This window comes from Salmo salar, chromosome 10 (genome assembly GCF_965601325.2).
Source record: "Salmo salar chromosome 10, fSalSal1, whole genome shotgun sequence".
NCBI lineage: Eukaryota > Metazoa > Chordata > Actinopteri > Salmoniformes > Salmonidae > Salmo > Salmo salar.
This window is the reverse complement of record NC_138300.1, coordinates 104176655-104194876: the sequence shown is the minus strand read 5'-3', so window position 1 is coordinate 104194876 and position 18222 is coordinate 104176655. Positions and strand designations below refer to the sequence as shown.

Here is an 18222-nt window from a genome sequence, read left to right as displayed (position 1 = left end):
TGTTGTTGTTGCAGTGACACAGGAGGGAATAACAGGAGGGACACCACAACAACAGAGGTCCCCTTTGTGGATCTAACCTTATCACACCGTAAATCACCACACAGCAACAGCAGGCCTATATTTACACATTCCGTGACATGTCTGGACAAACACCAGCCGTAACACGACACCGCTGTGGAGACTAATGTGATGAGGGATGTCATTGGAGCTGAACATGAACTTTAAATGAATGCAACATGTCGGTTTACAGTACGTCTGACATTCTCTTAGTCCTCTCATCACAGATTTGTGTGTCTCTCCCTAATCACTAGATGTGACAAAGGATTTCATACACATGGCTTTGAGAAGGTGCTAGATAAAGTACATTTTAGCACCAGCGAAACCAGGAAGACTTTGCAGTCCCCACACTGTGATACAGCACATTCAACCACAGAGATGTATCATCAACATCATGGGTGGATGCATCTGAAACAGCCCCCTATTCCTTATATAGTGCAATACTTTTGACTGGTCTCACCATCAGGTGTCCCTGCTGCAGCCAGTCCACCAGGCTGTCTGCGGTGGCGTCAGGGATCTGGCAGCGCAGGCCCTCCCTCTCCTCTGTGTCCATCAGCTCCAGCACGCCCCGGAGGTCCTCCAGCAGGTTCAGCGCCCGCAGGCTGCCCATGAAGGGAGAGGTGGGCGACTGGCAGTCAAACAGCCCGTTAGAGTAGTCCATAGCCTTGGAACCTGGGGGGGGGGGGGGGGGGGGGAACACTCAATTAAACAGTTTCCATACTTTAAAGATGGAGAAAGATGCTCTATTTGCAGTTAGCCTCCCCATGAAAGAAGTTCAGTCATTTATAAGGTCTATTAAATGTTATAACTTCATCAAATGACTATGTTGTATTTTAGCCCAAGAAAGAGGACATTCTGTGCAATGTATAACAGGTTCACAACAGCCCTGCATTTCTAGAGTAGAGTGAAAATAACTCTCGGTTATACCATTACGTCACTGCTCCTCATTACAGGAACTAGCCGACACGACAAGTGAGGAAATCTAGCTAATTTACACACGAAACTCTACAGGGAAACACAGCTACAGGCCAGAGAAAGAGTGGGATAGCGAAAGAGAGACAGAGACAGAAAGAGAGACAGAAAGAGAAAGAGAACAAGAGAGAGAGAGCAAGACAGAGAGAAAGAGCTTGAATGAGGACAGAAGAAAGGCTAGAGTTACTTGGGAAACGTAGACATCATGTGATCGGACAGTTAACTGAAATGTCAGGCCTATAATTAACCCAATGCATAAAATAAGATTAGCCTTAAAGCTTGTCCATGCTGACTCTGTGCATTAACATTACTGTACTAATACAGCCATACTGAAGTACTGAGATGGGCTTCACATTTATCCCCATCAGCTACAGTAATACATTTAACTGCCACGTGGTGAATTCATCTATCAAACCACAATGGGAAATGTCCACTTCTTGAAGAAAAAAACTTTAGGGAATGGCCTGACATAGCAGTTCTTGCCTGAAAACATGATCATCAAAAACAGTTAACATTAGGGATACAGACATGAGGGGATAGTACTTGCTCAAACTAGCCTGAGAGTGTGATCATCATAATGATCTGGTATTCACAGTTAATTAGTCAGTCTAAAAATGTTCTTCTGCCTCTTGAAATGTGTGTTGCAGAGCTACACTGGTTGGGCCAGGTATGACCATTAATCCTTCAGTGAGCATTGAGAAAGGCATATTGTACTGTAAATTAATTTCTGTATGTATCAAGTGTCTCAGAGGAAGAGTGCTGCTCTAGGATCAGCTCTCCGACCCCTCCATATAATCTTATTCATTATGATCCAAAAGGCCAAACTGATCCCGAATCAGCACTACTACTCAGACTCTTTGTTAACACAGTCCCAGGTCTAACTATCCAACTCCGATAGTGTTGCGCCACTGAGAGATCAGTCATTGTTCTTCAGCATGCCAACACAGCAGTGACAGACAGATATTCTTACCTGCTATTATCCCATCCATCTGCTCCAAGGCTGCTGCCAACATGTCACTGGCATCAGACATCATCTTCAACACTCAGTGGGCACCCTGGGAGAAAGAAAAGGGACAATGAACCATTAAGCTATATGTAATTAAGGGCTAGGAGTTTTTCCTGACCCACTAGGGTTTGGCAATACATGCCACTTATTGACTTCACAGGTTGGTGGCACCTTAAATGGGGAGGAAGGGCTCATGGTAAATGACTGGAGTGGAATCAGTGGAATTGAATCAAATACTATAAACATATGGTTTCCAGGTGTTTGATGCCATTCCATTTGAGACGTTCTTCCCTCAGCAGCCTCCACTGATTGACTTACTTTGCAGTGAGTGCATACATTTTTTGTATGTGATCCCTGTGGAATGGAACCCATGACCGTGGCATTACTAGTGCCATGCTCTTACCAACTGAGCCGTGGTCAGGTGATAAGGGAATTTATATGTCTAAAGGTAATGACTAAACAATTCCACCCTGAAACGTAATTATGACATTATGTAACATATATAACGAATAATTAGACAAATGTAACTATTAGTAATAATTAGATTCTGTAACATGTATAATGAATTAGAATGATAAACTCAGTCTAATAAGGTTTGGTCGAGACAAGTAGAAATGTGTGTGACTAAGAAAATACCGAGAACAATTAAACTGTGTATGACCTGACCTGGCTAGAACTCTGAGAAACTTACGGCAGGAAAGGGAGTCCCATCAAGGTCCCTCTAATCTCGGGGGAATGGAACTGCCAGCTTGGTAGTGATAAACAGTGGTGAGAACTATTGGAAAGGATACATCCCACCTACTGTTCGTGTGTATGTATGTGCGTAGGCCATCTACTGTTTGTGTGTAGTTAATGCACGTAAGTAGGGAGGGAGTGAGTTATAAAATGACATGTTCTTTGTATTTTGTATTCAGAACGTTCTCGTGAATAAACTTTACGGACCTTTTGCATAAGCTGAGTCTTTGCCTAATTATTATTAAACCCAGGGTCTTACAAACCTCGGAGATTGGTCAAAGCTTATTGATTGTTAGTTATTATCATTGGGATTGAAAATTCTCGTGAAAGCTCAGGAAAAACTGCTGGCCATAGGTATAGGCTTGTAGGTCTACTTACACCTTATTACTTAGACGTAATCTCCACATCACTAGAGCAAGAGCTTAAGAGATTTTGAAGTCTTAAAAAAAATAAAAAGAATAAATAAATACATTTAAAAAACAAACTCTATGGAGTTTGAAAAGGTAGGAAGTGAGGGGAGGAAATTCCTGCTAAGAAATATGCAACACTTTCTTATCGTCAGTGTTTCACAGGAAAATATAATTACTGGGTTGCTGACACAAGCGCCATTCTAAGAGATTGCTAAGAACCAGAATGCGCAAGAACATAAAAAAACATGGCTAGGTTTTGGCTATTTTTATTTAACTAGGCAAGTCAGTTAAGAACAAATTATTATTTACAATGATGGCCTACCAAAAGGCCTCCTGCGGGGATGGGGGCTGGGATAAAAATAATAATATATATATATATTTATTATCACAACAAGAGAGACACCACAACACTACATAGAGACTTAAGACAACACAGCATGGTAGCAACACCAAATGACAACATGGTAGCAACAAGAAGAATACTATTAGAACTTAAAGGATTCCTCTTAGTCATACATGGCTGCTGACAACATAGCCGGTCATGAAAACACATGGTTGGGTAGAATAGTTTACACTAAGTAGACAACTGTTGAGGAGACAGAAATATGCGAGTGTAGACTTACAGTTAATAACGTCATATCATGGAGGAGACGTGACAAATGGAGCATCATCATCTTAGAGAAATGTCATTCATAGATCTGTATTCTGTAAATAGTCTGTATTTCACATGGACTTGTCTCCACAACACCGTAAACGTCAGTCGTCATAAATAAGCTACAGTATTACAGTGGCTCTGTGTGTATACAAGGGCTGCAAAACAAGGAACTGGAAATAATAAAAAGTATAAAGAAAATAAGTGCAGGGCATTCTGGAACAGAATCATGTTGTAAAAATAATGTTGTGCATAGTTAAAGGTTCTCTTTTGGAAAACACAAATAGCCAGATATCTTTGGATTCAGTTGTATCAAACATCTGAACAGCTTTTGAGCAGCCATGTAGTAAATCCAGAGCAGTCCTAAAGCCCCAGCAGCAGCTCCTGACTGTACACCTCAATAAGGAGCTGTGTTGATAAGCCTGTCATTTCATAATCTATCCACCCAAATTAACATCCAAACGAGAAATATGATCTCCTTCTTGTGCTTAAGGTGAAATGTTGGCCAATGTTAAGCCCTTCCTGTGTTCCCTAGGTTACCCTGTCAGGCGTGGGTCATTGGACACACATTTAGAATAATAATTAAGCCATTTACCCCACTTATTGGCACAGTGAGTGAGCCACCGCTATGGACACTGGACACTTTGTTTTGGAGACCAGTGAGGAAACATCTTCTGGGCCCTAGCTTGGAGAAAGGCCCAAAAAGCACAGCATGGCCATTCTCTCAGTCTAGCTTCCTGATCAAAAGGCACACACACACACAGAGACTCTTCATCACTAACAATACAGACCTTTTCTATGCCAAAACTACATTCTCATAGAATTTATGTTTTGAGCTACAACAGTCTTGCATGAGTACGACACTGCTTTCCAATTTGAGTCCATAAGGTTCTGCCTGCTTCTCAGACAATCACGGTCGATTAAGGCTGCCCCCCACACCTCTCTGATTCAGAGGGGTTGGGTTAAATGCGGAAGACACATTTCAGTTGAATGCATTCAGTTGTAAAACTGACTAAGTATCCCCTTTACCCTTCCCACTGACACACTCACACAGTGCAGTGTTCTCCATGGTATGGGCCAAGAAAAACTCCACTCCTGAGAGCTTTCCTTCACTGGCTGCTGACTCACTTCCTGGGGGGAGGACCCCAATGTGTTAGGGCGTAACACTGTTCTACTTTTATGGAAACCACCCAGCCACCTACCACTGTCATTTCAGCATTCCTGTGGTCAACATCTTCCTTATGGAAAACACATACAATGAATGCATCAGGATTTTCCCTGCTACAGTGTTGAAAATGCTGTTGAAAACACCTACAATGTTGTATTATCGTTATCAGATGATTTATGAGTCATTCATATCTTCAGCAAATTGTGTAAATTAGAGATTTTGTTGAGATGATTTAGGCTATAGTAGCGAACAACCAAAAATCTCTGCCTAGGTTTTTGAGAGAAGGCCTGAAATTAACTTCACACTAACTTAAAGAGCTGTGTTAAGTAAATTAGTATTTAGCTGCCATTATCAGAAGAGCACAAAAATGTGTGCTTTGCTAATGCTACCCCCCAAAAGGTTTCCATACATAATTTGGGGCTAATCAGTCATTTTAAAGTCATTCAAAGGATTTCTGTTAAACACTTTCAAGAGTTGCTAACACCCTTTTATCTTTTCTCTGTCCCAGAAATGTAATTCCAGAGTTCCTAGTAAATCTTTATTTAGTAACTTTCAGAAGCAGTCGTTTTTCTAAATAGTTTGGATTTGTATCAGGCCCACGTTTGAAGTCATTTAAAAAGGAAAAAAATATTCCAAAACTCATGACGAAAAATAGAACTAGCCTAATCATGTCACCAAGACAATGAACATCAGTGACACAAAACTGTCATAAAGCACAACAAAAGTCAGTCACTTTTCTTTCTAAAAAGTTGCATCTTCACTTATGTTAGCTGCAAAACGTTCAAAGCTTTAAAGATTACAGAGAGAGATTGGAGATTGAAACAGACTTGACTCACGGCAAAAATCAGCTAAAAAAAGTATTTTATTTTGTCTTTTTCACTCGCCACAGTAGACTGCACTTGACTCAGCACAATACAAAAAAGACCATGAACTCTTCAAGGTCAAGGGAAATATGCTATTAGGCCCCATTCCCACTATGAGATATGAAGGAGAGTGAGGAGCAGAGGAGCAGGTCAAACGTGTCGAGTAGCCTTCTACAAGCTTCCCATAGTAAATTGGGTGAATTTTGGCCCATCCTCCCGACAGAGCTGGTGTAACTGAGTCAGGTTTGTAGGCCTCCTTGCTCGCACACGCTTTTTCACTTCTGCCCACAAATTTATGCCATTGAGGTCAGGGCTTTGTGATGGCCACTCCAATACCTTGACTTTGTGGCCTTAAGCCATTTTGCCACAACTATGCTTGGGATCATTGTCCATTTGGAAGACCGATTTGCAACCAAGCTTTAACTTCCTGACTGATGTCTTGAGATGTTGCTTCAATATATCCACAGAATTTTCCTTCCTCATGAAGCCATCTATTTTGTGAAGTGCACCAGTCCCTCCTGCAGCAAAAGTTGTAGAAACATCAAGGATGGTCAAGGTAAACAGGAAGCACATGATCTCAATTTCGAGTCCCACAGCAATGGGTCTGAATACTTATGTAAATAAGGTATCCGTTTTATTTGTAATTTGCTAAAATTTCTAAAAAACATTTTTGGGCTTTGTCATTATGGGGTAGTGTGTGTAGATTGATGAGGAAAAAATATTATTTAATACATTTTAGAATAAGGATGTAACGTAATAAAATGTGTAAAAAGGGAAGGGGTCTGAATACTTTCCAAATGCACTGTATGTATAATCACTTTACCCCGACATACATGTTAATAACTAACCCGTATCACAGCACATTGACTCGGTATAGGTACCCCTTGTATATAGACTAGTTGTTATTTTATTGTGTTACTATTTTTCCTTTATTTCGCTAATTTGTATTACTTTAAAAAAAACTGTTGGTTAAGGGCTCGTAAGTAAGGATTTCAAGATAAGGTCTATCTACACCTGTTGTATTCAAATCAAATTTTATTGGTCACATACACATGGTTAGCAGATGTTAATGAGAGTGTAGTGAAATGCTTGTGCTTCTAGTTCCAACAGTGCAGTAATATCTAACAAGTAATCTAACAATTCCCCAACAACTACCTAATACACACAAATCTAAAGGGGTGAATGAGAATATGTACATATAAGTATATGGATGAGCGATGGCCGAGTGGCATAGGCAAGGTGCAGTAGATGGTATAAAATACAGTATACACGTGATGAGTAATGCAAGATATGTAAACATTATTAAAGTGGCATTATTTAAAAGTGGCACTGTTTAAAGTGACTAGTGATCCATTTACTAAAGTGTCCAGTGATTGGGTCTCAGTGTAGGCAGCAGCCAAATCACTGAGTTAGTGATGGCTGTTTAACAGTCTGATGACCTTGAGATAGAAGCTGTTTTTCAGTCTCTCGGTCCCAGCTTTGATGCACCTATACTGACCTCGCCTTCTGGATGATAGCGGTGTGAACAGGCAGTGGCTCGGGTGGTTGTTGTCCTTGCTAATCTTTTCGGCCTTCCTGTGACGTCGGCTGCTATAGGTGTCACGGAGGGCAGGTAGTTTACCCCCGGTGATGTGTTGTGCAGACCACCTTCTTCACCACAAGTCTTTGTGTGGGTGGACCATTTCAGTGTCTGATGTGTACCCCGAGGAACTTAAAACTTTCCACCTTCTCCACTACTGTCCCATCGATGTGGATAGGGGGTTGCTCCCTCTGCTGTTTCCTGAAGTCCACGGTCATCTCCTTTGTTTTGTTGACATTGAGTGAGGTTATTTTCCTGACACTACACTCCGAGTGGCCTCACCTCCTCCCTGTAGGCTGTCTCGTCATGGTTGGTGATCAAGTCCACTACTGTTGTGACGACTGCAAACTTGATGATTGAGTTGGAGGCGTGCATGGCCACGGAGTCGTGGGTGAACAGGGAGTACAGGAGAGGGCTGAGCACACAACCTTGTGGGGCCCCAGTGTTGAGGGTCAGCGAAGTGTAGATGTTTCCTACCTTCACCACCTGTGGGCGGCCCGTCAGAAAGTTCAGGACCCAGTTGCACAAGGAGGGGTTGAGACCCAGGGCCTCCAGCTTGATGATGAGCTTGGAGGGTACTATGGTGTTGAATGCTGAGCTGTAGTCAATGAACAGCACTCTTACATATGTATTATTTTTGTTCAGATGGGATAGGGCAGTGTGCAGTGAGATGGCGATTGCGTCATCTGTGGACCTGTTGGGGTGGTATGCAAACTGAAGTGGGTCTAGGGTGGCCGGTAAGGTGGCGGTGGTATGATCCTTGACAAGCCTCTCAAAGCACTTCATGATGACACGGGGCGGTAGTCATTTAGTTCAGTTCTCTTTGCCTTCTTGGGTACAGGAACAACGGTAACCATCTTGAAGCATGTGGGGACAACAGACTGGGATAGGGAGCGATTAAATAGGTCTGGAAACTCACCAGCCAGCTGGTCTGCGCATGCTCTGAGGACGCGGCTAGGGATGCTGCCTGGGCCAGCAACCATGCGAGGGTTAACAAGTTTAAATGTTTTACTCAGCCACTGAGGAGGAGAGGGGGATGCAGTCTTTGTTAGCGATCCACAACGGTGGCACTGTATTATCCTCAAAGCGGGCAAAGAAGGTGTTTAGTGTGTCTGGAAGCGTGATGTCGGTATCTGTGACGTGGCTGTTTTTGTAGTCAGTGATTTCCTGTAGACCCTGCCACATACGTCATGTGTCTGAGCCGTTGAATTGCAACTCCACCTTGTCCCTGTATCGGCATTTGGCTTGTTTGATTGCCTTGCGGAGCAAATAACTACAATGTTTACACATTCAGCCATATCTCCAGACCTCTTTCCGTGGTTAAAAGTGGTAGATCGAGCTTTCAGTTTTACACGTGACGTGGCGCATGTGACAAACGTTATTTGTCAAGTGAAACCAATAACGGATGATAGCTTGTGTATGTCATGGAAGGAGCTTTGTGTTTTGTACACTCAGTGTAGACTACCAGTCAAAAGTTTGGACACACCTACTCATTCAAGTTTTTATTTTTACTATTTTCTACATTGTAGAATAATAGTGATGACATAAAAACTAACACATGGAATCATGTAGTAACCAAAACGTGTTAAATAAATCCAAATATATTTTATGTGAGATTATTCAGTCGCCACCCTTTGCCTTGGTGACAGTTTTGCACACGCTTGGCATTCTCTCAACCAGTTTCATGAGGTAGTCACCTGGAAAGCATTTCAATTAACAGGTGTGCCTTGTTAAAAGTTAATTTATGGAATTTCTTTCCTTCTTAATGCGTTTGAGCTAATCAGTTGTGTTGTGACAAGGTAGGGGGGGGGCATACAGATGATAGCCCTATTTGGTAAAAGACCAAGTCCATATTATGGCAAGAACAGCTCAAATTAGAGAAACAATCCATCATTACTTTAAGACATGAAGGTCAGTCAATGTGTAACATTTTCAAAACTTTTAAAGTTTCTTCTAGTGCAGTTGCAAAAACCATCAAACGCTATGATGAAATTGGCTCTCATGAGGACCGCCACAGGAAAGGAAGACCCAGAGTTACCTCTGCTGCAGAGGTGAAGTTCATTAGAGTGACCAGCCTCAGAAATTGCAGCCCAAATAAATGCTTCACAGAGTTCAAGTAACAGACACATCAACTGTTCAGAGGAGACTACGTGAATCAGGCCTTCATGGTCGAATTGTTGCAAAGAAACCACTACACCAATAAGAAGAGACTTGCTTGGGCCAAGAAACGCGAGCAATGGACGGATGATCTCCGCATGTGTGGTTTCCACTGTGAAGCATGGAGGAGGAGCAGCGATGGTGTAGGGGTGCTTTGCTGGTGACACTGTCAGTGATTTATTTAGAATTCAGGGGACACTTAACAATCATAGCTACCACAGCATTCTGCAGTGATACGCCATCCCATCTGGTTTGCACTTAGGGGCACCATCATTTGTTTTTCAACAGGAAAATGACCCAAAACACACCTTCAGGCTGTGTAAGGGCTATTTTACCAAGAAGGAGAGTAACTGAGTGCTGCATCAGATGACCTGGCCACCACAATCACCAGACCTCAACCCAATTGAGATGGTTTGGGAAGAGTTGGACTGCAGAGTGAAGGAAACGTATCCACCAAGTGCTCAGCATTTGAGGGTGGCAACTTTAAAGAGTTATTTCATAGTTGATGTTTTCACTATCATTCCACAAAGTAGAAAATAGTAAAAATGAAGAAAAACCCTTGAATGAATAGGTTTGTCCAAACTTTTGACTGGTACTGTATTGCATGTTGGCAAATGTTTGAAAATGAAGTTTTATTGGTTGCTTCCCGGGCATGTTGTACGGCACCACTTTTTCCTAATGGAAACCCTGCCACGCACATCAAGTCTCTGTGTGTTCCATAAGCGCCACTTCTACTAAGTGCAAGAAGACACAATCAGCTATTGTTGACGCTGAAAGGGTTTTGAACTGACAAGCTTACAAAGACTAAGAACGTGTGCAAGAAATCACAATGACAATACCAAGCCACAACACACTGCACAGTAATGGCAGCTGTCTGACTGAATATGCTTTTCAGACCTACAGTACTCTACTGAGTAAAAACATTATTCAACAGTCACTCACAAACACTCTTGTCCTCAAGAGGAAACTTCTGGCATGCAATCCACTGGGGCAGAGTAATGAGCTCAAGGGAAAGAAGGGAGAGAGACTCTCACTAATGGCTTTTCAGATCCATCAGTTTTGGGCTCTTCAGGCTGAGAAAGCATCACAACCCATCCTCTGCACAGCACAGAGCACTACGCTAGTCCCAGGTCATATTTAATCAGGCACCAAACAGAAGAAAATGGACTGAAAAAGAGAGGGACAACTTGGACTTGTCCAATAAGAAATGCTCATTTTCATTTCAGTTGAGAAATGTTTTAAAACGTTTTCCGCTGTGTGCCCTGATGAACACAACCCTGACATACGCTGAACTCTGCCTGCCTGCCTAACAGAGAGAAACCCATCTCCTGGTACATGCTGCAGAAAAACACTGTCCTGAGGGCCACTCATCTGGGGAAGAAAATAAGCATTTATGGCAGCCATGCAACTCTGGCTCTGACTTCCAAGAGATCGAGCTGAGACGGGTTGCGATGCATTGTTTCTCTGGCAGTAAAGTGCTCTGTATAGGAAAGAGGACTTTACGATGTTGGCACCAATTCCTATGTGTAGCATCAGACAGCCAGTGAAGGACAGTAATGTTTATCCAGTTGACAATAAAATAAATGCAAATCTAAAGATACTCATAAACATACAAACCTCTGATTCAGCCAGTGCTGGATCTACCGAAGATGTCATTTAAAGAGTTGTAGAAAGACTTGCTTCCCTTTTAGGATTTGATCTCGAGTTGACTCATATGCCTTGACTAAACACCTTTCCCCAGTTAACGACACTGAACACGCAGACTTTTTGACCAATTCTGAGCCTTGCTTTCTTACTCTATAATATTCTCCTCTTAGCTCCAAGGCGTAATGCACTCCCCAGCACAGGAAATAGCAACGCCAGACTGCTGTACTGAGGGTGAAGGACAGAAGGTAATAACATTGCTAAGTGACAGAGCACTGGAGGTTACCTGGATCTTTTCAGTCACAAAAGTTATTTAGCTCATGCCGTGTGGCTCAGTTGGTAGAGCATGGTGTTTGCAACGCCAGGGTTGTGGGTTCGATTCCCACGGGGGAACAGTACGGAGAAAATAATTATGAAATGTATGCATTCACTACTGTAAGTCGCTCTGGATAAGAGCGTCTGCTAAATGACTAAAATGTAAAAAAATGTAAATGTAATATCTCTTGCTATTCAGTACCGTCTCGTACAGCAGTATTCGCTGCGGTCTAGTGATGTTTTTCTACTGTAAGTTTGGTTCCCCAAAAAATCTATTATATTGCTCTCTATTATAAGTGCCCCATTTCTATATGCCAATGTACGTGCAACAAACACAGTGCCAGTATGCCAACATGTTGCTATTTACACTAAGGATAGGCACAGTTATTCTAATAGCCAAAGAAACATTAGTATTAAATTACTTGCAAGAGTATTCATATTTTTTGTTGTTGCCTATTTTGTCTAACTTGCACGAGTCGGTTTGGCTACTTTCACCCTCCCCTAGATGTCAGACACACTGACCCCTGCTTCTCTCGCGCCCCTCCCCACCTGTGTGTGAGGAAACAAGAACAGTTGACTGCGTGAACAAGTCCCCATTGAAGTAGAAAAAAAATTGAATATCTTTAAAAACACATGCATTGACAATCCGGATATCCCGAACCCCCCAAAAATGATATTATTCTAATAGTAGTGAAATAATTTCCATCCCTAATTTACACGTGCTGTCCTCACATTCAGAGCTGTCCAGAGCTATTCCCACCTGCATATGATCAAGGCATTGCTATTCCCCAGGCAGGAGATGCATTTGAGCCATCCAGGGCAGGCAGCCTCTGGGACACTGGCTGATCTGAAATAGCCCCCAGCTATTTCAAACCTGGGTCTGGGTGAGATGGCAAAATATATCACAAATGTTATACCCCACACAACTATAAGAAAAGAGAGATGGCTAAAGGGGCCTTCGTCCATCCATCCATATATATATATACACATACATACATACATACATACATACATATACAGTTGAAGTCGGAAGTTTACATACACTTAGGTTGGAGTCATTAAAACTAGTTTTTCAACCACTCCACAAATTTCTTCTTAACAAACTATAGTTTTGGCAAGTCGGTTAGGACATCTACTTTGTGCATGAAACGTAATTGTTCCAACAATTGTTTACAGGCAGATTATTTCACTGCATCACAATTCCAGGGGGTCAGAAGTTTGCAAACTAAGTTGACTGTGCCTTTAAATAGCTTGGAAAATTCCAGAAAATGTCATGGCTTTAGAAGCTTATGATACGCTAATTGACATCATTTGAGTCAATTGGAGGTGTACCTGTGGATGTATTTCAAGGCCTACCTTGAAACTCAGTGCCTCTTTGCTTAAAATCATGGGGAAATCAAAACAAATCGGCCAAGACCTCAGGAAAATAATTGTAGACCTCAAGTCTGGTTCATCCTTAGGAACAATTTCCAAAACGCCTGAAGGTACCACGTTCATCTGTACAAACAATAGTCCGCAAGTATAAACACCACGGGACCACGCAGCCGTTATACTGCTCAGGAAGGAGACGCGTTCTGTCTCCTAGAGATGAACATATTTTGTTGTGAAAAGTGCAAATCAATCCCAGAACAATAGCAAAGGACCTTGTGGAGATGCTGGAGGAAACAAGTACAAAAGTATCTATATCCACAGTAAACCGAGTCCTATATTGACATAACCTGAAAGGCGGCTCAGCAAGGAAGAAGCCACTGCTCCAAACCCGCCATAAAAAAGCCAGACTACAGTCTGCAACTGCACATGGGGACAAAGATTGTACTTTTTGGAGAAATGTCCTCTGGTCTGATGAAACAAAAGTAGAATTGTTTGGCCATAATGACCATCGTTATGTTTGAAGGAAAAAGGGGGAGGATTACAAGCCGAAGAACACCATCCAAACCGTGAAGCACGTGGGTGGCAGCATCATGTTGTGGGGGTGCTTTGCTGCAGGAGGGACTGGTGCACTTCACAAAATAGATGGCATCATGAGGAAAGAAAATTCTGTGGATATATTGAAGCAACATCTCAAGACATCACTCAGGAAGTTAAAGCTTGGTCGCAAATGGGTCTTCCAAATGGACAATGACCCCAAGCATACTTCCAAAGTTGTGGCAAAATGGCTCAAGGACAACAAAGTCAAGGTATTGGAGTGGCCATCACAAAGCCCTGACCTCCATGGCATAGAAAATGTGTGGGCAGAACTGAAAAAGCGTGTGCGAGCAAGGAGGCCTACAAACCTGACTCAGTTACACCAGCTCTATCAGGAGGAACGGGCCAAAATTCACCCAACTTATTGTGGGAAGCTTGTGGGAGTCTACCTGAAACGTTTGACCCAAGTTAAACAATTTTAAGACATTGCTACCAAATACTAATTGAGTGTATGTAAACTTCTGACCCACTGGGAATGTGATGAAAAATAAAAGCTGAAATAAATCATTCTCTACTATTATTCTGACATTTCATATTCTTAAAATAAAGTGGTGATCCTAACTGACCTAAAACAGGGAATTTTTACTAGGATTAAGCTTCAGAAATGGTGAAAAACTGAGTTTAAATGTATTTGGCTAAGGTGTATGTAAACTTCCGACTTCAACTGTATGTATGTATGCATGTATGTATGTATGTATGTATATGCTTCGTTAACTGTGAAAATACTCAATCTCTATGGAATTTTCATATGCACATGGTGCAAGACAGGTTGCCTGATGACTTGAACTGAATACTTCTGCTGATCTGCTACTCAGCCCGACTGTCATTGTTGAAGTCGATTGTGGTGATGTACAAAAAGTCATCAGTGATTGGATCATTTCTAATCAGAGTATCAAAGCCAACGAAGTGTCAAAACACTGCTTTACCCACGTGTGTTCTGGCTCTGGCCCAACCCATCGATTTCTGGGTCCAATCAGAACAGTTAGAATGTGTTTGCTTTCTAGAAATCCGTGGGTAGAAACTCAGATCCAGACTCATCGCGGAGAAGAAACTAGCGTCTGTGGCAGTTGCGTATCGTTTAGCCGGAGCAGGGACTGGGTAGTCAGGCAACAATACAGGAGCCACAAAAAATATATATAATGTATCCGAGAAAATTTGAGGCTGCTGTGAGCTAAGATTAAAAGTTTGAATGTGATGACAAGCATCTGAACACATTTTTTTATGGAGTTAAACGTCTTTCACTACATGCATGCCTTGTTCAGTTGGTTGGAGGACTTAGGCTATTGCTATTCTTTCAGATAGCATAACCGATCGCTGCCTGCACCTGCCCGCCTGTCCTGCATCACTACTCTGGACGGTTCTGACTTAGAATATGTCGACAACTATAAATACCTAGGTGTCTGGTTAGACTAAACTCTCCTTTCAGACTCACATCAATCATCTCCAATCCAAAATTAAATCAAGAATTGGCTTCCTATTTCGCAACAAAGCATCCTTCACTCATGCTGCCAAATATACCCTAGTAAAACTGACCATCTTACCGATCCTCGACTTCAGCGATGTCATTTACAAAATAGCCTCCAATACCCTACTCAACAAACTGGATGCAGTCTATCACAGTGCCATCCGTTTTGTCACCAAAGCCCCATATACTACCCACCACTGCGACCTGTACGCTCTCGTTGGCTGGCCTTCGCGTCATAATCGTCGCCAAACCCACTGGCTCCAGGTCATCTACAAGACCCTGCTAGGTAAAGTCCCCCCTTATCTCCGCTCACTGGTCACCATAGCAGCACCCACCTGTAGCATGCGCTCCAGCAGGTATATCTCTCTGGTCACCCCCAAAGCCAATTCCTCCTTTGGCTCTCTCTCTTTCCAGTTCTCTGCTGCCAATAACTGGAATGAACTACAAAAATCTCTGAAACTAGAAACACTTATCTCCCTCACTAGCTATAAGCACCAGCTGTCAGAGCAGCTCACAGATCACTGCATCTGTACATAGCCCATCTATAATTTAGCCCAAAACAACTACCTCTTCCCCTACTGTATTTATTTTGCTCCTTTGCACCCCATTATTTATATTTCTACTTTGCACTTTCTTACACTGCAAATCTACCATTCCAGTGTTTTACTTGCTATATTGTATTTACTTTGCTACCATGGACTTTTTTGCCTTTACCTCCCTTATCTCACCTCATTTGCTCACATCGTACATAGACGTATTTTTCTACTGTATTATTGACTATATATTTGTTTTACTCCATGTGGAACTCTGTTGTTGTATGTTGTCGAACTGCTTTGCTTTATCTTGGCCAGGTCGCAATTGTAAATGAGAACTTGTTCTCAACTTGCCTACCTGGTTAAATAAAGGTGAAATAAAATAAATAAATAAAATAAACCTCACATTCTAACGTTACTCAGACTATACACTAGAGGTCGACCGATTCTGATTTATCAACGCCGATACCGATTATTGGAGGGCCAGAAAAAGCCGATACCGATTAAATCGGCAGATTTTTTTAATGTATTTATTCATTTGTAATAATGACAATTACAACAATGCTGAATGAACACTTATTTTAACTTAATATAATACATCAATAAAACCTATTTAGCCTCAAATAAATAACCTAACATGTTCAATTCGGTTTAAATAATGCAAAAACAAAGTGTTGGAGAAGAAAGTAAAAATACAATATGTGCCATGTAAAAAAGCTAACGTTTAAGTTCCTTGCTCAGAACAGAAAACTGGTAGCACGCGCTCCAGCAGGTATATCTCACTGGTCACCCCCAAAGCCAATTCCTCCTTTGGTCGTCTTTCCTTCCAGTTCTCTGCTGCCAATGACTGGAACGAACTGCAAAAATCTCTGAAGCTGGAGATTCCCATCTTCCTCACTAGCTTTAAGCACCAGCTGTCAGATCACTGCACTTGTACTTAGATGGGCTGTTTACAGATGGGCCACCTACCTACCTCATCCCCATACTGTATTTATTTATCTTGCTCCTTTGCACCCCAGTATCTCTACTTGCACATTCATCTTCTGCACATCTACCATTCCAGTGTTTAATTGCTATGTTGTAATTACTTCGCCACCATGGCCTATTTATTGCCTTAACTTACCTCATTTGCACTCAATGTACATAGACTTTTTGTTTTCTTTTGTTCTACTGTATGTTTTGTTTATTCCATGTGTAACTCTGTGTTGTTGTATGTGTCGAATTGCTATGCTTTATCTTGGCCAGGTCGCAGTTGCAAATGAGAACTTGTTCTCAACTAGCCTACCTGGTTAAATAAAGGTGAAATAAAATAAATAAAAAATGAGAACATATGAAAGCTGGTGGTTCCTTTTAACATGAATCTTCAATATTACCAGGTAAGAAGTTTTAGGTTGTAGTTATTATAGGACCATTTCTCTCTATAACATTTGTATTTCATATACCTTTGACTATTGGATGTTCTTTTAGGCACTTAAGTATTGCCAGTGTAACAGTATAGCTTCCGTCCCTCTCCTCGCCCCTACCTGGGCTCGAACCAGGAACACATCGACAACAGCTAACCTCGAAGCATCGTTACCCATCGCTCCACAAAAGCCGCGGCCCTTGCATAGCAAGGGGAACAACTACTTCAAGGTCTCAAAGCGAGTGACATCACCGATTGAAACGCTATTAGCGCGCACCCCGCTAACTAGCTCGGGAGTTGATAGGCTTGAAGTCATTAACAGCTCAATGCTTGAAGCACAGCAAAGAGCTGCTGGCAAACGCATGAAAGTGCTGTTTGAATGAATGCTTACGAGCCTGCTGCTGCCTACCACCGCTCAGTTAGACTGCTCTATCAAATAATATACTTAATTATAACATAACACAGAAATACGAGCCTTAGGTCAATTATATGGTCAAATCTGGAAACTATCATTTCGAAAACAAAACGTTTATTCTTTCAGTGAAATAAGGAATCGTTCCGTATTTTATCTCACGGGTGGCATCCATAAGTCTAAATATTCCTGTTACATTGCACAACCTTCAATGTTATGTCATAATTACGTAAAATTCAGGCAAATTAGTTCGCGACGAGCCAGGCGGCCCAAACTGTTGCATATACCCTGACTCTGCGTGCAATGAACGCAAGAGAAGTGACAATTTCCCTAGTTTAATATTGCCTGCTAACCTGGATTTCTTTTAACTAAATATGCAGGTTTAATAAAATATACTTCTGTATATTGATTTTAAGAAAGGCATTGATGTTTATGGTTAGGTACATTCGTGCAACAAATCTGCTTTTTTCGCAAATGCGCTTTTGTTAAATCATCCCGTTTGGCTTAGTTGGCTGTCTTTGTTATTAACTAAATATGCAGGATTAAAAATATATACTTGTGTATTGATTTTAAGAAAGGCGTTGATGTTTTTGGTTAGGTACACATTGGTGCAACGACAGTGCTTCTTTCGCAAATGCGCTTGTAAACTCACCCGTTTGGCGAAGAAGGCTATGATTCAATGATAAATTAACAGGCACCGCATCGATTATATGCAACGCAGGATAAACTAGTAATATCAACCATGTGTAGTTAACTAGTGATTATGTTAAGATTGATTGTTTTTTATAAGATACGTTCTCCACTCCTCGTGGAGTGCAATGTAATCGGCCATGATCGGTGTCCAAAAATGCCGATTACCGATTGTTATGAACCCTTGAATTCGGCCC

General features: G+C 41.7%; 1 protein-coding gene across 7 annotated transcripts in view; it reads right to left on the bottom strand.

The window, feature by feature from the left end:
• ppfibp1b (PPFIA binding protein 1b) overlaps positions 1-18222 on the bottom strand; it is a 51908-nt gene that overhangs the window by 29122 nt on the left and 4564 nt on the right. For all 7 annotated transcript variants that reach the window (XM_014125367.3, XM_014125368.3, XM_014125370.3 and 4 more), the window contains exons 2-3: positions 2000-2084; positions 518-729 (exon numbers count right to left, since the gene is read on the bottom strand). In XM_014125367.3, coding sequence (XP_013980842.2) covers positions 518-729; positions 2000-2063 — 276 coding nt within the window. In that variant the 5' untranslated portion in view covers positions 2064-2084. The remainder of the gene's footprint in view (positions 1-517; positions 730-1999; positions 2085-18222) is intronic.